Here is a 27,280-nt window from a genome sequence, read left to right on the forward strand (position 1 = left end):
AAATCATTATTGATTTGTTGACACAGCAGTGTTAAATCATATAAAATCACACCACTTCATCCACACTGTCTGCCATGTTGTACCTTAAATGTAAACACTGCAGTAACAGCTGATAGACTGGAAGTCAATAACTGTTAAGCAAATATATTTCCATTAGGTTTGGTATAATTCTGAGAACAGCATGGAAATGAGTGTCTGTTTGTTCATAGCAGTGAAAGCACTGGAATGTCTAGACCATTGGTCTTACGGAAGACCCCTCACACTCGGCTGCACAATGCTGCCATGTTAAAATGTCTTCAGAGAAAGCAGCCAGAGTGGCTACTGGAAATTGAGAGGTATGCAAGTAATCCCTGAACCACTTAAATGGCATAACGCCTGATCAGGGTGTAGTGAAGGGTTATAGGGTGAACAAATCAAGAAATACAATCTACATTCAAATGTTTCTTTACGATGAACATTTTTGTTTTATAGAAAGAAAAATGCATCCCAACAAGAAATGACAATATCTGATGCCACATAGATAGCAAAAGGCTTTTCTGTTGAGCAGATATTGAAATGCACAAAACACCCAAGTCTGGATCACACGGTCACTATTTTTCTAATCTTATGCATGTAGAATTACTTCCAGTGGCTCGCACACTGCTTCTACTGCATTGCTTTACATAACAGATGTGTTATGTCAATTGATTTTTGCAGACACCACTTTATTAACATGACTGTCCATAAGAGGGGCCGCGATGGCTCGAATTTGTTTACCCGATAAACACATGGATGTATTAATAAGACGGATAAACAAATTGGTTACTATGGTAACGGTGCACCACGTAATATTGTAACGAGTTGGTGTTTGCAACAAGTGAAAAAAGAGCGCCTCTCTTCAAAACAAAGTCCTGTCAAACTCACTAAGCAGCATTATGTAACAAAAATATGTCTCATTGGACACACGTACAAACGTCCAATGATTGTGCGTAAATAAAATACAATTACTAATTTATTTGACGGGTAATACTTTCATTTCGGTACTACGGCCTAAGAAGAAGTATACTATGAACTGTTAATCCGAGGCCAATAGGAAACAATATTTACAAACTAAGTGTTTTGATGGAGCGTAGTCTACAGTAAAAACTTCACTTACTGAAGGCTACTGTGCCTACATAAGTAAGAAATGTTGAATGAATGACATGACTGGAAAGTGATAAATAACGTCACACATCCAGTTTCTCCGTGTGTGTGAAAACACGTTAAATACAGCGCGCATTAAAAAAGTCCGGTAAAAAAAAAAAACACGAATTCATTATTCATTATAAAATGACAACACAAATGTGCTGATCCGACAAAAAGTGAAAAACACGAGAGCCGGTTAAAGCGTGGAGCAGATCTGCAAACCAGTGGCAAGCAGAGCACACGGTAAACAAAGGCCTGTTTCTGAGTGCAAGCTCCATTTTGAACAATGCGGCTTGGTTTCTGTACTGAGCTAAAAAATAAAATGCACTTTAAGTAATGCAAACCTGCTATGATAAAGTGCGTGCACTGGCAAACGAACGTACCTGGAGTGCTACCGAGCGTGCTGTGGCTCCTAAAACTACTCTCGGTACAGTAGCTGGCATCATCATCATCTGGTAGTTCCTCCAGATAGTCAGAGTCGTTTCCCAAGGCCTCCTCTTCTTCAAGATCCGAAGGGTTGTCGTTCAGGAGTTCATCTTCGTCTGACCTATAGCTTAAATTATCATCCTCCTCATCGCTGTTGTCGTCGTAGACCACCTTGGTTTGAGGCCGCCTCACTCCGCCTCTACTGCCGCGGCTGCCTCTCGACCCCCTGCCTCTCCCTCTGCCTCCTCTGCCCCGCAATGCCGCGGCCGCCGCCGTGGTGGAGGCTCCAACTTTCCTGCGGCCCCGGGACGAATGAAAGTTCTCTCGGCCGGAGATTTCTGTATCCACCTCCGCAGAGCCAGTGCCGCAAACGCCGCCACTTCCACCCCGTCCTCGACCGCGTCCTCTGCCTCGTCCCCGTCCACGCATCCCTCTACTCCTGCTGCCTCGAGAGCCGCGGACTGGCCCGGGTGAACCTTCCCGCATTACGGCTGCTTGTTTGGGCGGCCTTCCTCTTCTCCCCCTCATTGTGGGAGAGAGTATCTTCTGTTCCGCTTCAATCTCGATGCTCGAATAAGCCACGCACACCGGAGAAAAGCGGGGGAGAAATAAACCAAAAGATCTGGTGACGGTTTCCGATAAGTCTCCACCAAGCCCCGGTCTCAATTTCAGCGCGGAAAGCTCAAACTGTATGGCCGGTGTCCCGCTCTGGGTCGCCTGCAGACGCCATTTTTCTTCTTAGCTCTCCCTCCGTTGAAAACACAGCAGGCCCCAGAGCTGCGTTAAGCTAACCACGGATACCAGGGGTTATACCGGAAGTATAGCGCCCTTTCCTTCAAAGTAAAAACAACGCGAAAATAACAAATACTTATTAAATACAGTAACAGTGGTGTATAGAACATAGCATAAATATCAAACCACATTAAATTAATTATTTGTTTTCAATGCAGCCGTTTATATAATCAAAATATAAACTTTAAACGCTTTCATTTGAACTAGTTCACTATAACAGATCGGAAAATGCGGTTTTTATCCACTAACTTGACACGAGCAGGCCTGACTCGATGCGAGGTCACGTGATCCACTATTCTACAATAGACGTGATTAGTTCATAAAATTAGTTATCCATGCAAACGCTTTCCGCCAATAGTACTTTATTCGCGCTGACTGTTTGGTGGTTGGTTATAAACACAGGTGACTCGAGTATATTCAATGAAACACCATCGTTCATTTTCGGCCATCTCGCTATCGTCGTCACAGCAAAGCCAGGCGAGAAGATGCATACGGTACATATACACCCCAGTCCCACATTCAGCTCTATTACATGAACCTAAATAAGTCGTCATAAAAGTTAACAGCACACATTCAACATTCATGTTTAATATTACGTAAATGTGTGAAACAGCTGTAAATAATTTCTTAATCAAATGCATTTTATATGACTTTTTATTTATTACCAAGGAACCGCTATTCAGCCAGTTCAGGTAACTGAAATCTAACCAGAGCGATGCTGAGCTCTGCTGATCAAATCTATTCTATAATCTAGTGTGACAATGTGGCTAGCAACAACATTTAACGTTAACTAAATAGCAATAGAGGTGCGATCGGGACACCCTCCACTTGTGTCTTCATCATATGCAACTCTCTGGGTTTGACTTATTGAGTTCGACAACTGTTTATTTTTTTGACATTCATCTTTTGCATTTCAATTTGGCTAGCTACTTCAACAATATACAGCACACAACCCAAGCTCCTGTTTTTGTAAATCAATAATAATAATCAGTAATTGTCCAACTTTATCTTTTTAGACTTCCCTTTATATAATTAACATGACTCTTTCATTTACGTGTTGTCGTGGCCGAGTGGTTAAGGCGATGGACTAGAAATCCATTGGGGTCTCCCCGCGCAGGTTCGAATCCTGCCGACAACGTAGTTTTTTTGTGGTTTCGATAAATATATTTGCGAGTGCGTAGCTATGATCTAATCACTAACTTACTTGCTGTTAATAGGAAAGGTAGTTAGAGCAATGAGTTGGACTGGATACTGATAATCTATTATATTTAGTGTTTTTCAGTATGCCCTCCTAATATGCCCTTTTTTTTTTCATACCGCACCCTACTCAGCAGCATGTTGCCGCAAATGGACTGCCAAACACATCCTAAGATCTCCTAACGATTCCTAACAAGTCCTAACCAGTGTTGGGCAAGTTACTTCCAAAATGTAATACATTATTGATTACTAGTTACTGTCATTTGAGAGTAATTAGTTATATTACTTTCTCGGAATTGTAATACTTTACACTACTTTTGCGTTACTTTTGAGTTACTTTCACCAAAATAAAAGCGGAAGTATGACTTGGCAGGTAGCTTGTGAATTGCTAACACATGGGGTAAAACCATAGACTATATATAACAGTATGCATTCGAGGGATATATCCACTACATAATATGCAACCGATTAGAGAATAATTTCATCAAAATTGAAGCTAAAGCCTATAGGTCATGCCATAATGTGAGCCGCCTCATACTGATCATTCAAATGGGAAATTGAGGAACAGTTATATTCATGCACAAACAGCTTATCCATAATAAGTCTTGTGGAATAAACAAGACATTAGCCTGACCACTTTGCAATGATAACATTCTCCTGCTTATATTTTTTAGCGATTAACAAAATGCAGAATTATATTTTAAAGTATGTCAGTGAGCCTCCGTCTTGCCTTTAATCATCTTATTTTACGTTCAAATATATGCATTATGAACAAAGAACTGTCATTATTTCCAAGCAATGCTGTGCTGAGTTAGCTAGCTAGCTAACATTAGCGTGTTCTTGCCTTGGAGCAAACGTGGGTGTTTTTGTTAATCCTGTCGACATTTAGTTGTGAATGGGGCCTCCCACACTGCTTGATCCACGCCCGGCATTTCTCCCCTTGGGTTTTAGGTTTCGGGAAGAGAAAAAATTCCACCACCCACTCCAAACTTTTAGGATACCGGGTATCGGATTTGCACAATCCATACGCACAACGCTTCGGCATGTTTCCCTCGCTCAAAAGCTTGACAGACCTCCCGCGCCTAGTTACGGTTGCTAAGCCACGATTGGCCTGTGGCGGTTTTCGGGCGTTGCTTAGGTTGCGCGGTTGTTCTCTTAATACATCCATGGGTTAAGGTGATGGACTAGAAACCCATTGGAGTCTCTCCGCGCAGGTTCGAATCCCGCCGACAACGTACGTTTTGTTTTGTGGTTTCGATAATATATTTGCGAAGCAGCTATGATCTAATCACTAACCTACTTACTGTTAATAGGAAAGGTAGTTAGAGCAATGAGTTGGACTGGAGACTGTTAATCTATTATATTTAGTGTTTTTCAGTATGCCCTCCTTTTTCATACCGCACCCTTTAACACCCTCTCAGCAGCATGTTGCAGGAGTGTGGTAAGGTCAGTCCGCAGATCCTGTTCAGCAAGTGGAGTCAAACCACAGTTGCTATTCTATGTTAAGTGCACTTCACCGGCTAATAATAATAAAGTATTATCATATCAATGCAAATTAGTAAAAGCATGCAAAAATCATGGAACATCATGGACTTCATTACATCCCAAATTAATTCACAGGTATTTGATAGAAACATTTAATAAAAAAAAAAAAAAAACCATCAAACATGGATTAGCTTTTCTCATAGTTATATATTTGTATTCAAAATAAAAGGCTTTCCTGTGGAACACCCAGTACAAAGTCACAGCCATTCATTCTCACAGTTGTGTTTAAAGGGAGAGTCCCAGTACGATTTTGCATGCATTTGATAAACCCATTTTGAACCAGTTTGGCATTGAGCAGACAGTTTATTTATCATGCAAACCATATTATCTGAATGGTCAACTTTCCATCATCTTGAACATGTTTACATGGTTAAAAGGCATCTGCATCTACTTATTCAATGCCTAAATTAAACCAAGAATTCATATACAGTAAAACTCATACATCTTGAGTTCTGATGGCTAGCATTTGTGCCAAAAAGCACTTAATATTATACCATTTGGGACAAGTGTACAACCTTAAAACCACTACAGGTGAAATGTTGGATAATATGCTTAATGATTTATTAAAAGTATAAACATTCTAAAACAGTTCGATGACTTCAATGGAGTATTGTCCGACGTCCTTCTTCACCTTCATCTTATTGAGCTCTTGGAGGCTGCCCTCGATCTTTCCGAGCTCAGAAACCAGTCTCACCTGAGGACACAAGAAGACAACTTGGTTAACTTTTTTTCTCATAAAAACTGCTGTAGTCTGGCAACAACCTACAGGCATACACAACCCCCACATTCAATCCCGGCTATTATAAACCTATAATAAAACCACAAAACCATATAATAACAGAATCATGTCCAAATGGCTATTTGTACTTTTTGTATGTAATCTCTAGAACAGTTGATGTTGATGTTTTCTATTTCTCCAGAATATTTAACATGCAGCCAAGGGGGAGGACTGTTTGTTACCTGAGACTTAACAAAGCTGTGGAGGTTCAGCAGCAAGCCTTTGGCCTCTGGAGTCATCACTAGCACTGTGAAATGGGCATCCAACAGCAAGCATACCCAATCCATGATCTACAATCAAATGCAAAGAAAACAGAGTTTTATTTTATTTATTTTTTTACAACCATTTCACAGGGAGTTTCTATATAATTCCAGTGCTTTTACATGTTTGTTACATATCAGAAGTTTATAAAAAACAGTTGGAAAATTTTATGCGCTAACTTTTATGCTGACTGTATGTACAGCGGCTGAACATCATTCAGACTGCACACACTTCAGGTCAAAATGTGAATCTGACTTCCACCACCAGACACAAGCTGCACCGACACATCAGGTGTGCCCTCCCTAATTATCTAGTCAGACATTGAAACAGACCTGAGTCAGACTTGGTGATCTCAATCCATGCATCTGTGGGAAAGCATCTTGGGAATATTTTAGGTAAAGGAACTGCAGGTACTGGAGGAAAAGCTGATTGGATGAGAAAGAACATTGTATACACAGGTTTTTTTTTCAGCATTTATAATTAGCGTTATGAAAATGTGCAATGAAATGTGTTAACTGAATGGGTGCTGCCCGTTTTACTTCAGGACGGGGGGGTAATTAACAAGCTGTTACTCACTAGAACATGTTGAGAGGAGAGGTCTTTAAGGTGTGGGAGGAGGAAAGAGTCGCTGTACGCCGTCTGCAGTATCTCATTTCTATGCCGCTTAAGTTAAGATCTCAAAACAGAGTAAATTCAATTCATTGCACACCAAATAGTTTGCAATGATGCTGTATAACTATTATAGAGCTCTGATACACAAGATGAAAAATGTGTCAAATTTTATTTGCATGATAATGTACTTTTAGTTGCATGATAATAAACAACAAAATGTTACAGAATGCTAACAATATGGTGTCTGAGTGTGCACTGGCAGGATACAGTAGAACAGCCTTGTGTAATCCCACTGGACAGATCTGTACTGTTGGAGTTGTGGCCTTCTCCTTGTCTTCTGCTCTGGTGTCACCTACACCGAGGCTGTCTGAACGGTCCATTTCAATGGGGCTGAAACCATTCTGCAAGCCAAGCGGGCCACGCTCTCTAGCCATTAGGGATTCCATGAAGGAGACACCGTCAGGCTCCACGCTCACTTTCTCTGCATCAACATCTGGCATACTGCAAGACAAAGGTAGAACAAGACACTGTTTTTTTGAAATGTTACATTACACTGAGTCAGGCTAATTATCAGATTATTAAACCGCTAAATCCCAAATATATATTACTCTTATGCCCCCCAGTGGTAATATCAAAAGGACCCTGTGGTCAGTTTTACCTGATAAAGGCCTTAAGGCAGGCACAGGTGACAGCTTCTGGGATGTCAGGGAAGAACTGCAAGCAGAGTTGACACAGAAAGTAGTCCTTCCTCTCCAGGGCCAGGAGCACAAGATCAGGACACACACTGTTCAAGACCATGATGGCAAATGGTAAAATACAGAAATAACACTGATTGAATTACTTTACCAGTATTTATAAATGCAGTTTGAGTCATTTAATTAAGATTTTCTGCTTCATTATGTAAACCAACTCAATTATGACATTTGCATTCAAATGCAGTTTCAGAAATACATTCTGCAGACTGAATACTGATTAAATAATTTTGAGAATTAACATTATTATATTTCAGTTAATACCTTAGCAAAAATAGCATAACTTTCATTCCATTGCCATGCCTTACTGACCTGTGGCAGAGGCAGCGAGTGTGCACCAGCTGTGCCAGGCTGCTGGGGGTGTAGAAGGTTGGATCGTCCAGGCTCCGGGACACAAGGGTTGATGCTAGCTGCCCCACCGAGGGCTGCAGGCCCTGGACATCCATCCTTGAGAGGAGCACCTCTACCTCTTTCTGGACCTCTTCTACTGGTGCTGTCTACATTAGGAAATTAAAATGTTTTTTTTGAATCAATGGTTTCAGTATTTTGCCAGAGAGCCATGAAAAGTCAAATTTTTACCTTGATGAGCTCCAGAATGTGGTCATTTGTTAAACTAGGTGCTGATTGGCTCTTACGGTTTGTTCTCTGTATGGAAAGAGAGAAGAATCACACCATAGATGATATCATTCACAGGAACATTACTGGACCATTGCTCTTCAGGTGGCACTACAACACACACACAGAACTTTAATACACTTTAGTGAATTGCTGATTTGCAAAAATTGTGTCACATGCCACTACAGCTACATATTCCACAAACGCCACTTGTGTTATGGTTCTAGCCTGGGTGCATGTTTACTCTAGTAATTCATAAGTTGGGATGAATTGTTTGATGAGAAAGACCTTTTTACATACTAATGTATGTTACCTTTATAGATACATCTACAAATAAACAAACAATACAATACACTAGCATTTTAGTATTTTAAATGTTCCCCTTGCCACAATAAATAATATTGTAAATTTTGTGAACAATACAGCCATTTCAGGCAGCAACTACTGTATATCACAATTCCATATGGAGCTAGTGCTAATTAGCTGTTGTCTGGGTAACACTGTAAGCCAGTTTTCAAGGCAACAGTGTGTTGGATTGATGCACCAGTAATTCAGGCAGCAGCCTCTTTCCATTTATGCAAGTCCCCTTATTTTGCCTCAAAAACGTATTCAACATACCGTCTTCCTGGTCTCTACTGTTCTCAAAGGATGAGCTTTCTCTTCATGCAGAATATTATTCCAAGATGGTACAGAAGTGGGAGCTTTGGACTCTGTAGCAGTAAGAAAAACACACTGTACTGAGTGAACATACAAGTTTCCAATGTCGAATCAGTGTTGCGGCATTATTAAGAGCAACCCACTACCGACTACATGTTATTGGAGTATTATTTATTTAGGTTCTCTGGGATCAAACGTTTTTGTTTTATGCACGTCATTTGCACACGTTTTGATTACAACAGGAGCAGTACAAATTTGTTTAAGCTCACCTTCAGTCTTGGCCTGCCTTAGTTTTCCCAGGGCGGACGCCAAGGAGGATTTGGGCCACTCGTATGGAATAACAGAGAGGGTTTTCCCATGTGGAATGAATAACTTGTTCGAATAACGCCATAGCTAAATCAAAGAGAAAAAGAAGTGAATACAAACAGGAATTAACTGTAAAAGTTAACATAGTTTAATAGTGATAATACATACTAGCACAACTTGTCTATTTATGCGTCAATATTAAGATTGTAAACTGCCATTAAGTTGTGAGGAGGGACAGTGAACCCTGTCACAGTGGAGAGCAGACACAATGCTCTACCAAAGTCATACAGTCCTCAATCAGCACCCAGCAGCTGGAAGGACAGGGAACCTTGGCCTGCAGTAATAATAACAATGAGGGAAGCTTGAGTAGTTGAGCCATACATACTCATCAAAGCTCATATACACTCTGGTAATTGTCCCGTATGAGCTTTAGGGCCCTGCTGTTAGCATGGCTAATAATCATGAACAGTATATTGTTTCAACCACTGATCATACAACGGAAAGATAAGACAACAATTTGTTGGGTGGGTTATTTGCATTTAAAATACCAAAGCATTCCCACCTGTCCGTAGATTTTGCCCGCCATCTCTTTTCCTGCCTGAAGCGTCTGGAAATTGGTATTCCAGATGCAGAGGAAGTCTGAAAAATCAAAGAAGCCATTCAAGAACCACACAGACTTGCATCAGATAGTGGAGTCACATAGCTTCAGGTCATCGTTCTAGTGGATTTATTCCGAAAGCAAGGCCCACATGTCAAAATGAATGCAATTTAATAGAAATGTTAGCCTTGTATTCATTTAAGTTTTAATAATTCAAACCTATGAATTTCAACAAACATTTAGGACACAGCTCTGGTGTTGTGCCTGCTGACTCTCTAGAATAGTTTAGTGAAAGCTGTGTAGTATATCCCAGACTGACTAGATTAAGATCTAGTCAGATAAGATCTGTCATGCTTAAAATGGTAATTTTAGTAAATGCTCAGGCTAATTACATCTGAAAATCTGTCTGAGTAGAGCACTTGTGGTCTTCATTTGAGGCAGTGTAGTTTAACATGGGGTTTATTATTTATAGCGCATTTACCTTTCCCAGCTCCGGCGGAGGGGTGTGGAACCCCCACAACAGCTACATGGGCATCATCCAGGACCTGAGCCGATGCAGCCTCCAGCAGGCCTTCTCCGATAGGAAGAGCCAGCAGCAGGCTGCGGGGCATCAGAAGGGCCTGGGCCCCCTCATCAGCCCCCAGGCCCCGCACAGGGACTACACTCTGGTACACATGACCGTTAGGGTCTGGGTGGAAGGAAAATGATGAGGCACAAAAGGTAAAAAGGATTATTGAGGCAAGAGATTAGAGGGAACTGATAACACCTATGCTGTGTATCTTGCATGTAGCATCCCATGTTTGTGTAACACAATGCATAACTTAAAATATACCTAAAAAGAAATGTACAAGTGTACATTAAGCGCTGTGAGTAAAACCACAACTTACCACTGCTATGGTTTTTGGTTGTGTAACACTTCATGGATGTGTAAAGTAACTCGCAGTGTGGAAACCATACCCAAATAGTACAAACAGGCACTGTGCAGGTTAGGCTTTGGAATGCACCCTTTTACACATGTCCTTTTTTAATGCAAACCTATTATTTTTTTCATGCCACGCACTATATTGCGCGCATTTTAATTTCCAGGTCCACGAAACTAGCCTATGCTGTCAACCACTGACACTAAGAATATTTTCACAGGAAATGCAGGCTTACAGAGATAAAGCAGGCAGATGTGTTTATCCCTGCAGGAGGCAGAGAAGCTGAGCGGGGAAAGACCAGGCTCCTCTCTCTCCAGCCGGTACCTCTGGAGGGTGTTGGGATTCAGTCTCTGCAGGTAGAGGAAATGATCTCCTTTCTGTGGGAAGACATTGACAGCCAAGGCAAACAGGCCTTTAGAAATACCAATAACCAAGAGTTGATGCACAGGTCCATGGAGAAAACAGAGGATAGACAAAATGAGTTATTGGTCAAATGGGTCATAAAAAAACATGTAATTCACAAGCAGGCACATAAGCATGCCCTCAAATTACTTTTTTTTACAGCATAGCATTGTGATAAGTGTGCTTGAAACAGAAGTCATTGAATTGAGGTGTAAGCTTATGTGTCTTTAGTCAAAAGCCAAACAATTAAAAAGATGTTACCTGTTCAGTTGTGAAAATGACAACCTGCTGTGACTCAGTCACTATGTTGGTGCTCCACCTAAAAGACAAAAAGAACAATCATCAAGCCACAAGAGACAACAGGTGAGACACAGCACAGCACTAGCAACCCTGTTATGTAACGATTTGAAATGTAATTGTCTATATAAATTGCTTGAATTTAAACATCTCTTTGGGCAGATTCTGAACCTCGTTCTCAATCCGGATTATAACACAAGGGATTTAATGGGGCTGTTTGGCATAGTGATACTGACCTAATGACTTCTTCTTGAGCTAGGATTTCCTCTATGGACTGCTGGGGAGCAGAAAGGAGAGAGTCCAGGAGCCTGACAGCTCCTCTCTGGAACAAGACCACAGGCTCCCCTCCAGCTACACAGTGGACCCTCCAGACATCTGATGACACCTAGAGAGAAAATATACACAGGAGGCAGGAATGAGGATGTGTTCAGTCCTGTCACCCAATTGAGTGGAACAGAAATAAACAATTACACCAACTTGCAGGTGAACAGAAGTCACTTCATCAAATATCTTTTGAGCGGATTGAAAGCAAAATGCTCCATCTCATACAGTATGTTAAGTAATCACATATATAATGTACCATGTTAAAGATTTCAGCAGTGGAAAGAAAGAAAATAAACTTCTATGAAGTTTCAGTAACCTAGCTTAGACACAATGTACATGTTCAATTGGAGCTGATACAGAGTGCTTAACAGTGTGAATAAACCACTTCCACCAAACCAGTAACACCAATTGTATGACACTTCTCATCGCTCTCTATAACAACAGCCTTTTGCCTTTAGACGTGATCAGACAACACATCGTACAAACAAGTTCACTTACGGTTGCTTTGAAGGCCTTATCTAAGAGTATTTCTTCTTCCTTCCAAATTCTGATCACCTTAAAAAACACAAACAGTCATTTTGTGAGTGTCAGACAGGTATTTCTGGAATGTCAGACAAAGTGAATAACAGGTTTATTTTACAAGGACGACATAAATCTGCGAGGTCAAAGATTTAAAGCGGGTAACATTGTGTTGTGAATAACTAATCATATGGACAAAGCCAATTGAACATTGTCTAATGTACACCTGGTAGACAAGCGGGTGGGACAAGGAAGTGATGCAGAAACAGTTAGTAAAAGTTTACTGAAAAAGCAACATGTCATGTTTTTCCAATGAACTTAATGCTGGTAGTGTGTTGGAGTTCACTTCTTTCTTTTATTGTATAGGAAATTAAAAAACAACTACTTTAGTCTGGTTTGTATACTTAAGGTAAGAATTGATTGGTTTATTTTTTGTCAAATGTCAAAACTTGAGTGGGGCTCTGTTCAGATGGTGATCTAAGCAAGCACAACACCACCTTGCCACAACAACAATGAATACAAGTCTACCTTTCCGTCTGAGACTGCCACATATTCCTTTGTCTGTGAGTTGTAGACTGCTGAACAGGTCAGAGTCTGTCCTTGTTTCACCGTCCAGCTGCTCAGCGGCTTCTGGTCTGAAACCTGTCACACACACACACACACACACACACACACACACACACACACAGGTAAAACAGTACAACTGTGTGACTAGCTAAGCCATAGTGTATGATCATGAAACAAGCAAGTCAGGGAAATTCTGAAAGTTTACATTTACTGAAAAGGAACTGCTTGATGAACTATTAAGTGATATATGTAGCTGTAAATTAGATTAATATGCACACTGTTCATTCGTTAGCAAGCTGCCTGTGTCTTGCGTTGGATACAGCTACCGTTAGCTAACATTTGCCCGTTTTGTAGACTGGCATATTGTTTACTAAAATTGAGCGACCCTTAATTACGAGTCAAGGTACTATCACAGCTAACTGAGGTCTCTGTCTTGTCTTGCATTGACTGCTTTGGTGCTTTCTGCCACAGTTGCTAAGAACAGCCGAGGATGCCAACACGAGTTAAACAGGTCGCACTGATCAGCTGGCCCAGGTTAGGAGAGCCTCCTCAAAACAAACGTTAAACGTTACCTTGTACAGCGTGACGGATCTGGTTGAGTCCGTGACAACGACATGGTCGCTGTCTCTCTCCGCTTCGACACCTTGAATGCCTGAACTTAACAGATTTTGAGCTGGGGCAAGCCCGCACAACGTGTATCCCTCATACAGCGCGGCCATGCTGGACGAGAAGAAAGTGGAACTCGTTGGATCTCGCGAGAATAGACAATTGAACGTCAGAGGCCACCGGAAGCGTTGCTTTTCTGCCCCCGCAAGTCCCGTGCTGTGATTGGCTCGTACTGGTTCTCTTAATACGTCCACGGTAATTGTTTTATTCATTTTAAGTGGAATTATTTACTTAATATCTGGCTGCCGCAAAACATCGCATGTCATATTTATTTTGTAAGAAGACAAGATTCACAAGATTCAACATGTTTTCAGTAGGCTAGTTTACAGCTAGATCTAGCATCAGAGTTCCTGTGCAGCGAGACCATGGCCGTCTCTCTCTTTTAGGTTATCTTTCTGGGCCGATATGTTTTCCCTTTAGGATAAAACATTTTCTTGGTTGTTGTTGTTTGGGTTTTTTTAATTTATCTTGCTCTTAAATGTCAGAAGGCGTTTATCCAGGGAATATGACTTGTCTCATCAAAAAAGGAGAGGCTTCCTGTGATGAACACATCCCAATATAAAATATATTTTATGGATGAACATGGATGTAGGCTATAAGATGAACAGCACCAACCCCCATAGACTGTATATAAGAACCCCCCATGTCATCCTTCGCAGCTACATCGCCAGGATTGCAATTCAGGCGGAAGCAAAGGGAAACAAGTTTTGTATTTTGTCAAAATCTCAGGACATATATCCATTAACGCTTGTATAAAAGGCAAGTGTATCACAGGGTTTCCCCTAGGAAACTGGGTGGCATTTGTTACTGATACAGATATATTCCAGAAAATTATGTTTTCTGTCAGACAAACACAGGCGGGACAAAGTTGTGAATATGAGTCAATGAATCTGAGTCGGCCACTAGGTGGAGGCAAACAGCCATCATGGTACAGATACGTGAGTAAACTCTGTGTTGCTGACCAACAGCTGCTTTATCAGACTGAGTTGTTTCAGTGGAATTTGTGAAGGCGTTGAGCAGGCCGTTTTTTGTATATTTTCTAATGAAATTTAAATTATGTTTTGTTGAGTTTAAATCCTATCTTTGCAATACCAGTGTTATAGGCAAATAGTGGCCCATGCTGTGGGCCTAACCCTGACAACAGTTTTCACTTCCATAGCATCACAGCTTTTGCATTATTTTTCACACATCTAATAAAAAGTACAATAAAAATAATACAATAAAAAGACTAGGCTCATGTAAATCTCAATGAATATACTGTATCTTTGTAACATTTAATACTGCCCCCACATGAAACATGCAAACCTCGCCCCCAAAGAAATGTTTCAGTCAGTGTTTGTACTGCTGAGAAAAGACCTACATGTTCAGCAGAAGGTCTAAAATTAAAAAAAGAAAGTGACCGACGGCAAAGACAAACACAGGTAACCATTGGTGTGGCTTTTCTTATTTGGAGAGCGCTGAAAAAAGAAAAGGGACTGAGGTCAGACGCGGATGTTGCCTTACTGCTCTTGAACAGGTTAGTAATGGGTTTTGTAACGTATTAGGAGTAGGAATTATTGCTATTTCATTACTCTACCTTAATGATGTGCTACTAGCACCCCCCCTCCCCCCAACACACACACGCAGTTGCTAGTAACCAAGGAGGACACAGAGGATTCAAAAAAAACATTTCATTAATTTAAAAAAAAGTTACACGCTATAGCTTTAAGAAATAGAGTTTTGTACTTCTTTGTCTCAGTGTTCGGTTCCTACAAATCTAGTGGTTATTTATTTAAAGTTCAAGGAGACTGAACAGAGATAAGAAAACCACAACGGCAACCAGAACACACCAACACATAATCCATATTGCAGCAGTTTAATAATAATCAGAGGAGGGATCTGCAGTTGTTTCAGCACTGTTTGATTTCTGATGGAAGTAAACTTGAATTAAGGTTATAATCCAGAACGCTGGGCTCTAGAAAAGAGAAAGACACACACACAGATACAGAGAACAGGTTAGAATGCTTAATATAATAAAGGAACAGATCCTTAATAAGTGTTTCTCTTTTAAAATCTAAGGAACAGATCTAGAGAATATTGACCCAAAAAGCATCCATGTGTTCGCCGTGATTAAACTGTGGTCAACTGCATTGACATTTTGTTGTTGTTGCTGTTGCTAAAAACAACAGAAACTATGTTAACAGTGCTTGACTTATGCTAGAGTAACTACTGTCATTTCTGAAACAAATTGAAGGAAATATGAGATAGTGAGGGCAAATACTTTTGAACCCAAAGGAAAATAAAACACCTGCATCATATACTGCTCCAGCTGTTCTGATAGTGGATGTATTTTATGTCATATAGAGTTTTTTAAACAGTCCCTTTAAATTCATTAAAATTTGACAGTTGAGAAAGAGCAATTAATAACTTTAATTTTACAGCTGACACTTCAAAGCTGGCGCTGCTGTGAGTGATAGTAAAATGACAAATATACAAAAACAACGAATTAAATAAAATAGAATAAAAGAAAGCCTATCTAGAGTTTTGGCTATTGGGCTCCTTTTTGTGACACATTGTGCTTGTTCATGAAATATTCCTTACGCTCAAAGCATTCAGGGATTTTGAGTTTCCCATCGATGCACTGGGTTTGCACTGCATAACCACATTTCCTGGCCTTGTCCATGCAGTAGACTGAGACAATTTCCTTGTGTAAGACTCTGTTAGGAAGTAGGTCTTTGATCCAGATCTTTTGTCCTTTGTATAATATCCTTGCATTTTGTATGCCAACACTGCAAGGAGCTGTAAGTCACAGGGAGAAGAAAAACATTATACTGGATACAGTATATATAGGGGTGATTGTACTGTTTTTGTGTCGCTACACAGGAAATTGAGAGGGGTTAGCTGCATTATATTCACCTATCAAAATTATCTTGTCATTTAAGAAGTAATATTTAAAAACATTAATAGGGGCTGACATTTAAATGTGAAACCTGTTGTTCCCATATAACAGTTGAGGGAATTTGGAGAAGTTTATATTAGTTGGCATCTGACAGTTTAATTTAAATGCAGAGGTCTTCAAATAAGCATTTCAACATTAAAAAGCATTTCCTATTGTATTTAAAGAATAATGGAATTAGGCTGGGATAGAATTATCACCAACAAATGTCCAGTAGGAACAGAAATACATAAATTCAAACTAGGAAACACATGAAAAAACTTTCTTATGCCACACTTTTCTATAAAGCTAAACTCTCAAAACAGCTACAAGTAGGTCTGAAGTCCTTGCCCCACATGGTGACCCAAGAAAGGCAGCTATCACCAAAATTTGAAATGTAAAACAACTGTACTATTGGTTGTGGCCCTACCTTTGCAGGATGGCTTCTCAGACCAATTCCCATTGTGCTGACAAACAATCTGGAGGCTTCCTTCAAGTACATAGTCTCCATTGCAGCCATATTTGATTGTTTCCATGTAGTCATAGTCTTTCTGGTCGTTGCTTGACATGTAGCCTTTGTCAATGTTCTCCGGTGGAGGGCAGGTCACCACTGTAAAGGGAACAATTTAGTCCGTTCATTAGAGAGACTCTACTAATGAAAATAGCTAGACATCATATTGTCTGTCACTATATGGTTTCATATTTTTTTTACTAACTGTTACCAGTTGGGGTTGCAAGTTGGGGATGGTAAAGACCGAATGTGGTACAATTTCATTTGATTTTGTTATTAGTGCGTTGTCCTTTTCAGCTCCCACTGTTTTTTAATTATGCTCTTCTAACTGGAGTGTTTTACTTTCCAATAGTGTTGAGAAAACCCCCCATATCCTCCCAAACTGTTTTGCAGATGGTTTCTTTTTCTCTATACATGATAGAGACTTCACACTGTGCCTGATCCCCCATTAATGAAATATTCATCCAATTATTGAATTAATTGAACCTACCATTATAACTTTTGTAATAATATCTAGCAGCAGAAAAGCCACTAGCCGTCCACAGGATATCCCCACATATCTCAGAGTCAGTAATAACTTAAATTATTTAAATGATTTTGTTTTACTCTGAACAGAGGGGTGGAATCAAATACAGTAGGAAAGGTTCTGTTTTATGTATTATTCTGTGATCATCGTAGACTTCTTCTATATGTGGTGGTTCAGAAAAACATGAAACACACACAACACAAATTTGGGCGAACTATACATAAGTGGACCTTATGGTGAGATTGTTTTCTCATCAGCTGATACTAAGATCAAGAATAAACTTTGAACTTCAGTTTTGTAAAGAAGTTCAGACGATCAGAAATGTCACAACAGTACAGTTGCAACAGTACAATACACGTTCCATTACTAGAATACTAACAGGTTGTTTGGCTTGCTTTTACTTATCCTACAGTAACACTTTGAAGTAATGGTTGTGATCATTAAATACTTCTTGCAATGCCACAATAACTCCTCTTGGTATTATTACAGCAACTCCTGCTTTTATTTTTTATACCTCGACATTCAGGTGTCTTGGTCCAGTTGCCACTGACAGTGCACTCTGCTCTTGCGTTGCCAAAAACTACGTATGGAGGCAGACACTTGTACGTCCCTCTGACACCGTAAGCAATGGTATTCCCTCTAATCGTCTTGTCGTAAATTATCATCCCAAACTGCGGGATTGGAGCGAGACCACAGGACACAGCTACGAGAGAAGAGACATAATATGCCAATTTATATGTATACAATTATTGCTTGTACTGTATGTGTCAGTTTTTGTCTATTGTCTGTTACTATGTGTGTATTATTTAGCCTTTATAGCTGCTGGGAAAATTGAGTGATAGCTTAGTTGTGGTACATTTCTAGATAACATACAAATGTGTTTTCACAGGCCTAATATCAAGTTGATGGACATAATTTGAAAAAAAGACCACAGAAAATTAAGTAAAGAGCAACTGTATGTTTATGCGTTCTTCCTGGTCTTGTGGAAGGATATAGGTAATTACATACGAATGCACTCCGGTACTGATGTGCTCCATGTTCCATTGGCAAGGCACACAGCAGTGCTGTCTCCAGTCAAGGTGTACCTGTGCAGAGCCAAATCATTCAGTCAGTTTGTGCTTAGATTGCAAATACATAGACATTACACATTATGGTTGATCTAAATCATATTAAAGGCATTTGAAGCCAAGTATTGATGGATAAGAGGAATCTTAAAATAATGGTCAAATCACAAAATACAAAATAATTCGGTTTATTGGTCACCTTACCTACACATAGAAAGCACCTAAAACATGTTTTTTAGGAGATAGCTGTTTGTTGTGTACGCTGATGCTTAAATAGTCAAACTGCATGAATGCAAAAGTGGGAAAATGAGAACTCAAAGGTATTGGCAGTTGATTGGAATTACACTTGTACACATGTGTACACTTGCCACCGTTGGTAAAACAGATTACATATTAAATAAAATGTATTAAAATGCTTGCACTTTAAATGGCAAACGATTTTTACTTGGCACAAACCACTGTTTGTCCTGCTGATATGTTATGGACTTAACTGTTAATGAAGATTATGATTTTGTTTTCAGAACTTTTAAATCCACTAACAGGATGATGCTAGTGGCCTACATTTTACTTAACATGCTTTACTGTCTGCCAGATAGAACCGTTTGCCTGATCAGAGGTTCATCATTTGCATTTTCAAAAATCCCCCAGTGTATTAGGGACAGCAAGGGTCCAAGAGAGAAAATTACACATGTCAAACAATGAATTTCAACAAGATGTTCTTGCTTTACCCATAATCACAAGTGTAGTTGATTGTACTCTGGAACACAGTATCCTCATAGTACAGCTCTCCATTAGACAATGGATCAGGATAGGGACACCTTTTTGCTGTAGTGAAGAATACAGTACAGAGAACATGTGTAAATGAAAGCTTTTGCTATTTAGTTATTCTGTTATTTGTAATGAAAACATAGAAAGAGATGTTTGCTGTACCTGCCATAATCACATCTTCTCTGTTATTTATTTGGCCAATAAACAGATTTCTAATAACTTACTCTTTAGTCCTGGATACATATATTTATATGCAGCATAACAGAGAAACATACAGAATATTTGTAAGATAAGCAACATCTATCTATTCATTGTACAAATAATATTATGAATTAAAGTATAGTAATCAAAATCTGTTAGAAATGGTTCACAATGCTTCACTGTACATATTCTTTTCAGAATCTACAAAAGCATTGCATTTGTCTATGCCACATCAAAAATAAGTCTTCATTTATAGTAAGATTGGAAAATTATCAAGGATATCAGGAATAATCAATGAATGATTGCAGGTAAAATTACTTACACTCTCTTATACAACTATGACATGTACTGTAATATAAAAAGTAAAAGTTTCCTTAAGTAATGTTTGTTTCCAAGATTACTGTTAAGTTTGCAGTACAAGGCGATCTGTCACAAGACCCTAAATTCTCCCTAGAATAATGGAGACCCACGTATGCAGATGAATTTAGTTGTCGTCCATTTTCCACTGGCAGCGCAGACAATCTTCCGAGGGCCTGACACGGGGGTGTATCCCTGTTTACAGGACAGCACTAACTCCTCACCGGGGCTAAAGTACCTCTGGAGCCCATCTAGCTCAATGTTGGCAGCCAGCTCAGGCCTAAAACATACTGCAAGGACAAATAGAAAATGATGTATAGACTCTCAAATTGCTTGAAAAAAATATTTAAGATTCATGTTATCCAGCCACAAAAGACATTTTTGCTAAATCCCAAAGGGAGGAAGAAAAAGGAAGAAATAACAATAAATACCATTGTCTTGTTGAGATGTCACAATGGTAAAAAAACAAAAAACAAATGGAGATAGCAGAAACAGAGTAAGCATGCGTTCCATCCTTTGTAGAAAAGTCGGACGCTCCTCGGTTCTTTCCTCTCCTCTGGTTCAAATACTGACTCTCTGTCCCCTCTTTCAGTGCTGTTTGTGTTTCTCTAAAAGTAAACAGATAAGAGCAGCATGAAGTAACTGCTTATTAACAACCCCTGTTTTCTTTTCAGCTTTTTTTGGCTTGCTTTTTGCAATAACAGACGACATTTTACTGGAATTGAAACGCTCCAGCAGCGGACTTTCCCTTGTTGCTGCAATATTATGAAACACCAGCCCATTTGGCCCAATTTTGCCATTTCTTCACTTCACTTTAAAGAGCAGAGACACATCAAATCTAAAAGAATACAATGGAATGATGATCCATTGCTGACAAATTCATCATGTTATTGAGTTGTAAGAATCTGTATTTCCAGAAATTTACATTCACCCCACCATTATTGCTCATGGCATGTTTGGTGCCCTTTGCAACACAATAAACAAAAATGCCTCTTACAAAGGTGAAGAGCATCAACAGCAATTTTAGCAATGCAATCTCATTACTAATACTGAGATAACAAAAACTTATTGTATTAAATATTGGATTAGAATTCTCTGAAATTAGTGAGGTCTAAGTTACTGTAAAGCAAAAGTTGATTGACATTAAAAATAATGCCTCTCAGGGCGCCTGGGTAGCTCAGCTGGTAGAGCGGGATTCCATATGCAGAGGCTCAGTCCTTGACGCAGCGGCATGAGGCTTCAAGTCCGACCTGCGGCCATTTGCTGCATGTCTTCCCCTTTCTTCCCCCCCTTTCCTGTCTACAGCTGTCCTGTCTATTAAAGACAAAATGCCCAAAAAAATAATGCCTCTCTCAGTGAGCAGCTACAGATGATATAGATATCAATGTCCAAATTCAAAAAGTTTGAAGTAAACGTTTACACTATTTCAAATTAAAGTGTATTTGTTCCTTTCACAAGGGTGCATTACCAAAGCTATAATAAAACATTTTGTTGATTTGTAATTTAACTGAGCTACAAGGGCAGTTGCTATAATCACACATGCACGCAAACTTTATTGTTTACAAGCATGAAGCCGATACCACTCAAAATGTCTATGTGACCTTAACCACTCTTATATTATTTAATTGAGTGAACAACCCACAGAGGGGATTAGACTTCCCATCAGCCAATATAACCGATGAAGCGATGAGTGGTGAAATGCCTTCAAGACCATGACACAAAATTACACAAAGGGTGAGACCATAAAAAATCATGCTTGTATTAAAACTATACAAGCATGATTTTTTTATGGTCTCACCCTTTGTGACCTGGTTAAGGTCACATAGACATTTTGAGTGGTATCGGCTTCATGTACAATTTTCACATGAATAAGGTGTGAATTGGTATCGAATCTCCTGTGAAAGGATGTCAGATTTTGTACCCACGTAGTTCAGGTCTTCAGTTTTTATTGTAACCTCAGTACTGGGTACGAGGGGCATGTACAGTATGTTCAGTATGTATGTTTGGTATGTATGTATCAGAGTATTGAAAACTACACGGGTTCATTAGGTCATTGACTCTCTAAGGTACCAAACCAACATCATTTTCATTATTTTATTAAGAATTACTGCTGTTACTTTATTATCAGCTGATACTGACAGGTCAAATAAAATAAGTGGCTTTTGTCTTTAAGCGTACTGTTACAGATTCATTCATATCCATATGTAGGTGTACATGATGTTTCAGGTCATTCTGTACAAAGTTATGCAGGTCTTGCAGGGCTTGTGGGGCTTGCAGGGGGTGAAGCAGCACACATTGCGATTTCTGATGGAAGGGTTTTGGGCCTTAAGTTGTACTCCACTTTGCCTGGTTCTAAAAGCAAGAAAAAGAAAGGCAGATATAAAAATGCATGGCTGCATGGGGCTTCTTCAAAGCCATCTGTAAGCCTCTGAGAGACTCATTATGTAACATTGTTTTGGGGGAAAGAGCACTGCATTGCCACTATGCAAACATGGGGATAGGGACAAGTTTTGAGTCAAATATCCTGAACCCTTTATTATCTAATGTTTGCTGTTATTTCTGCTGTTATACCGTATATACAGTAATACTTTCCCCTGCCTATAAACATAGTTCAATTTTTCTACAAACAATTTTAGGTATAGGTTTTGAATCTGTTCTCAGTGCTCATGGTTCCTAAATCTAAATACAATTGAATACAGTTGTATTTTTAATTATCTGTCGAGCATCCAAACCTCAACAGATGGAACTAGAGAGTTTGAATTAGATTTATCCAGCTGACAAGAACTTACCCTCAAAGCACTCTGGGATGGGGAGGGTTCCATCGTTACAAGTGCTGGCCACAGGGTAGCCACACCTCTCAGCTCTGTTCAGACAATAGAAGACAACATGTTCTCCATGGAGGACTCTGTTGGGTTTCAGGTCTGAAATCCAGAGCTTCTTGGCATTGTAGAAGATACGGCCTCTTTTGATGTCAACTGTGCAGGGAGCTGGATGGAAAAACAGAGCAATCAAAGCATGTTTTCAGCAGACATTGCAGATACCCTCAGTCGATTACAACATTAGTATCGGGTTGAAGTTAATTTTAATTACCACTTCCAGGTTTGCATTAAAGCAGTGCTGAAAGTTAAGAAAAGTTTATCTCTAGTTTCTTTTAACTAACCTTGTAATGCTTGTAATGCACAGAAACAATATGAACATATCTGGATACTGCTGATCCAGAATCATAAATACAGAAATGTAGCACTTTAGATTTTAAGATCTGATGAATCACCTCTGCAAACTGGCTTGGAAGACCAGTTTCCCGTGTTTTGGCACTGTATCTCATCCTCACCATCCAGAATATAATGCTCATTGCAGGCGTACCGAACCTTTTCCTTGTAGCCATGTTGTCTCTTCACAGCAAAGGTGATGAAGCCATTCGGTATGCCTGTTGGTATGGTGCAGCTCACCTCTGGGATGATCAAAAATGTAAAGAGGTATTATGTGGTAGTTACAAATTGCAAAAGGTATGTTGTCTAAAAAAAGACATTATAGAAAACATTGAAAAAATGCAAATGCAGGCGGGCAGGCTGGTTTCATTGTGGCAAATCCTATAGATTTGATTTGGCCCATAACAAATCACGAAGACGAGAAATAGATGAAAGAGGAAGACATGTTTAAAGAATATGGAGAACACTGACACTTTCACACTGACACTTGTCTGCGTACCTTGGCATACCGGTGGCTCAGTTGCACTTCCATCAGCCATGCAGGATCCCCTCTCATAACTTGGTGCCTTAGGTGGGTTACACTCATATGTCCAGCCTTGCCCATACATGGTGGTGCTTCCAGTAACTGGCTTATCATGGACAATTCTTCCATCTCTAGGTGGCTTGGGCAGCGGACAGTTCACAGCTGTAAGAAGACAAACAATCACGCTAGAGTTTTACTGACATCAACTTTAGTCAACATTTCTTCTCTGTGAGCCTTAAGAATGCAAAATGGTACACATATATTTAAAAGTGTTCTGCATACTGTCAAAAATGAACAAGGCAAATGTCTTGTCAATTATAATAACCTATTATTATACTATAGTATAACGTATACATAGTAACAGAAATTAAGCATCAATAAACAAATAGAATAAGTATTTCCTAGTTATATAAAAATGTTAATCTTTTGAAGTTGTGTTTTCTCTCCATTGAACAATGCAGAGTCTGTTACCATTTCCACTATGTATATTTTCCTCCTGTACCTTTGCAGAGAGGAGGTGGATCGCTCCAGGTGCCATCATGTAAACACCTGCTCTCATTGGCTCCTTGCATGACGTACCTGACAAAGTTCACATTATTCTAACATATATTATTGTAACCACACCTTGTAATGATTTGTTTGGAACTATGAAGCGATTATAAAGTGACTTTAAAGTGACTTTTTGACTCTTGACTTTTTCTTTTATCACCATTTAACCTTACCCGTCATCACATGTGTAGTTAAGCACACTCTTAAATGGAGCCTCTGTCCTTCCCATTGCTAATGGCTGCAGAGGTCTAGGGATTGGGCACATCTTAGCTGTAGAAAAGATGGTACAATTTTGAATCTAAATCTCTTGCAGGTTATAATCACATTATTCACAATTCACAATATTACAGTATATATACATATTCTAGGAGCACCAAAATGTGTTATTTTTGTCATTGGTATATTTTTAAGGTCAGACTATATCAGTGTTTGAAAACTGATATTGCTGTATTTTTGACTATATGTGGCATTATATGATTTTTTTTTAAGAAAGGTCAGCGGGAGCACAATACATAAGCCAGTTTTTACTCCCACCTTGCTCATACTTTCTACTTTGGGGTGGTTGTAACGATTTAAGAATTACAGCAGTTCTAGTGTTGCACTTCTGCATCACTCTGAGTAAAAGGGACACCAACTACACTATTTAAAATGTAGTAGAGTGAAAGTCCCACTCCAGTAAACTCACGGGAGCATGCTAGGTCTGACTGTGTCCATTCTCCTGTGTTGGTGCAGGTAATCCTTCGAGGGGTCACTGTTGAAGGCAAGTACCCACGTCCACATGTGAGGGTCACCTCTTCTCCAAACTCATACACACGTTTTAGGGTCAGCTTGTCAATCCCGTCAGTGACAAGAGGTCGGCCACATACTGGTTAAAGACAAGAAATATAATTTGACAAATACACGGGAAGAATTCACAGGAATAATGTTCCCAACACAGCAACAGTAGTCATTCCTCCATAATCCATTGTGTAGATTAGAATGTTGTGAAAGTTGTGCACACTTTACATTTGATGCAACACCATCAATCATGTGCAAAAGGTGCATTAGATAAGAAAATGCAAATAGATAAAGGACTGTGACAGCAAGTCAAACAGGAGTACTTGCAGTACATTACCAAAAAACCAAATAGTCATTTCATGCTCAAATACAAATGAAGCAATTATCCTGCTCCATTTTACCTTTAATGGATGTTACAGTGTTGTATAAAGCTACTTGGCAAAGGACCAGCAAAGCCAACGTTGAAGCCATCTTCTTAAGAGTGAAGTCTCCTCAGTGTCCTCTGCGTCTGGGTGGAGATGGAGCCAACATAAGGGCTGCTGGGTAAACAGGCCCCCCTGACAATAGCCTGCTCCAATCAGATGCCAGTGTAAGCTCCTATTGATCGAGCGCAAAGGTCTTAACTCCTGCATATTTACCCAAAACTTGATCAATAACCTTCATATTGTACTACAGCCAGCAGCTTGATATTCATACACACACAGAGAGAGAGAGAGAGAGAGAGAGAGAGAGAGAGAGAGAGAGAGAGAGAGAGAGAGAGAGAGAGAGAGAGATTTTCAAAGAAGATTACTGCAATGTGCAATGGCTGTTTGCTCTAATGAAGCAGAGAAACAACATTACAACAATAAAACCAATTAACAAAGGGCCGTGTTGTGTATGTGCTCTAGTTTGGGTTAACAAAAGTTGCTTTTTGATTAGGTTAGGAAAATGTAAGAGGTGCATGTTAAAAAATAGAAACTCTGGGACCTGAATCATAATCACTGAAATGATGCAATACCTAACTAGGTCAAAAGATTTGTTGATAGGAAGTAATCATGTGTGTCCTTAATGGGTGGATTCAGCTGGGCAGATAGGCTACATTATTTGAACGAGATATACATCATGGGACTGCCAGCTAAAAGCTCTTTTAGTATTGTTCTTTCTCAGGCTGCACTGCTGGTCAGTGAACCTCAGGGAATTGGTAAACTTAGAAATGTTTTAGAGATAGCAAGCAAGTCAAAACAGCAGGTGAACCTTCCCTGTTAGTTAATGTTTCAAAGGGGAAGAAATGTAACCCTGCTGATGCAAACACCAGCAGTAGTTTGTGTATTAAAGGAATCCAGTTGAAGACATTCATAAATACAGCAAAATATCTTTAAGAGCAATCAACACAATTAATTAAGCACATTATCAGAGACAAAGACTGTGAGCTTAAATAGAAAATAGCTGTTAGTCAAGCAGGAAATGAATCTGCTTGTTTTTAAAGATATGGTAGGCACTCTTAATTATTGGCTTTGCTGGGCACAAATTGTAATTCAAGTGGTCTGAGAGAAAACTAGACTTTTGCACCACCTTTTGGCTCTGTTTTCAGGCTTTAGATAATCTAGCGTGATGGGAGACTTTGGTCAATCAACAGGTCATTTCAGAGAGAGAGATAGAGAGTTCCTATTGGCTGTTCTATGCAGGGGAGAGGAGAGCTGCAAGAAGAGGTCACTACTTCTAATTCTGGCGTTTTTTTGCATTCTACTCACTGCAGCTTTAATAAATTATGAGTTTAAAAAGACTGATACACTGTGCCAGTGGCCATATAAAATGACACATTCTGGACTCCAGGCCTGATGCAGATATGGTTGGTGGAATAATCAAAGGCTCAGGTGTAAGCATTTCTTGGACAGTGTGCAATTTCCAACGGTGATCTTATCAATATCCCATATTTTCTCTCTATAAAGTAAATTTTAAAGAGGGTTTCTCTTTTGTTACAGCTTCATACTAACCATACAGGCTGAGTATTCTGAAACACAGAAGCACAAAAAGAGTAAAGCAACTCAAACACAGCATATGTGCCGAACTGAGAACTGTTAACCATTCATGCAGAGCGGCTAAAGTGTGTAATGTGCTATGATTCCACACGATGGGGCTCCCCATCCAAAATTCCTGATGCGGGACCTCCCACATACTAGTGTGGGTCCTCCTGTTGCGTGACATCAGCCCAGCCGGATTGAAAAGGAGGAAACAGTGCGGAGCAGCGTTAAGTTAACACAAAGATACTTAGACCACGAGCAGGAAGTTTGTCTAAGAAATAAAATTGGCCAAACAGCCTTGTTCGTGCCACAGCTATACTAACGCTTTAAAGGAAGAAGCATATGCTCTCTCTGGCATTTGGATTGACGGATCAAAATGTAGCTCCACATGCTTGAAACTATGATAATAAATAACACATTGATTTAAAATCCACAACAGACTTCAGTCATTCAGAGATCCCTGTTTATGGCTTGAAGGTTGCC

At 39.6% G+C, this 27,280-nt stretch overlaps 4 protein-coding genes, 1 long non-coding RNA gene and 1 other non-coding gene across 12 annotated transcripts in view; 2 read left to right on the forward strand and 4 right to left on the reverse strand.

The window, feature by feature from the left end:
• LOC116043050 (nucleosome-remodeling factor subunit BPTF) overlaps positions 1-2,363 on the reverse strand; it is a 48,144-nt gene extending 45,781 nt beyond the window's left edge. For all 7 annotated transcript variants that reach the window (XM_036000364.1, XM_036000360.1, XM_036000363.1 and 4 more), the window contains exon 1: positions 1,548-2,363. In XM_036000364.1, the coding sequence (XP_035856257.1) occupies positions 1,548-2,118 (571 nt within the window). In that variant the 5' untranslated portion in view covers positions 2,119-2,363. The remainder of the gene's footprint in view (positions 1-1,547) is intronic.
• Positions 282-21,719, forward strand: LOC116043052. The gene is made up of 3 exons (XR_004103362.2): positions 282-292; positions 10,145-10,148; positions 21,306-21,719. It is a non-coding gene; the product is annotated as an uncharacterized LOC116043052 (long non-coding RNA).
• trnas-aga lies at positions 3,439-3,520 on the forward strand. The gene has a single exon. It is a non-coding gene; the product is annotated as a tRNA-Ser (tRNA).
• On the reverse strand, positions 5,201-13,505 carry nol11 (nucleolar protein 11). The gene is made up of 18 exons (XM_031289534.2): positions 13,305-13,505; positions 12,694-12,807; positions 12,145-12,201; positions 11,559-11,707; positions 11,287-11,344; positions 10,859-11,000; positions 10,185-10,391; positions 9,668-9,744; positions 9,069-9,192; positions 8,761-8,852; positions 8,107-8,172; positions 7,840-8,024; positions 7,434-7,559; positions 7,043-7,276; positions 6,740-6,818; positions 6,496-6,588; positions 6,085-6,192; positions 5,201-5,818 (listed from the first exon to the last, which is right to left on the reverse strand). The coding sequence occupies exons 1-18, from the start codon at positions 13,449-13,451 to the stop codon at positions 5,705-5,707; spliced, it is 2,172 nt and encodes a 723-aa protein (XP_031145394.1). The 5' UTR covers positions 13,452-13,505; the 3' UTR covers positions 5,201-5,704.
• LOC116043044 (beta-2-glycoprotein 1-like) lies at positions 15,142-20,447 on the reverse strand. The gene is made up of 8 exons (XM_031289545.2): positions 20,171-20,447; positions 19,853-20,029; positions 19,142-19,238; positions 18,358-18,434; positions 17,864-18,052; positions 16,743-16,922; positions 15,979-16,176; positions 15,142-15,352 (listed from the first exon to the last, which is right to left on the reverse strand). The coding sequence occupies exons 1-8, from the start codon at positions 20,250-20,252 to the stop codon at positions 15,288-15,290; spliced, it is 1,065 nt and encodes a 354-aa protein (XP_031145405.1). The 5' UTR covers positions 20,253-20,447; the 3' UTR covers positions 15,142-15,287.
• Positions 21,720-21,819: 100 nt separating the features above from the next.
• Positions 21,820-25,398, reverse strand: LOC116043043 (beta-2-glycoprotein 1-like). The gene is made up of 8 exons (XM_031289544.2): positions 25,199-25,398; positions 24,706-24,885; positions 24,194-24,290; positions 23,974-24,050; positions 23,448-23,633; positions 23,011-23,190; positions 22,529-22,726; positions 21,820-22,091 (listed from the first exon to the last, which is right to left on the reverse strand). Exons 1-8 carry the CDS (start codon positions 25,266-25,268, stop codon positions 21,982-21,984), a joined length of 1,098 nt encoding a protein of 365 aa, XP_031145404.1. The 5' UTR covers positions 25,269-25,398; the 3' UTR covers positions 21,820-21,981.
• Positions 25,399-27,280: the final 1,882 nt, after the last annotated feature.

Source organism: Sander lucioperca, chromosome 4, assembly GCF_008315115.2.
Source record: "Sander lucioperca isolate FBNREF2018 chromosome 4, SLUC_FBN_1.2, whole genome shotgun sequence".
Lineage (NCBI taxonomy): Eukaryota > Metazoa > Chordata > Actinopteri > Perciformes > Percidae > Sander > Sander lucioperca.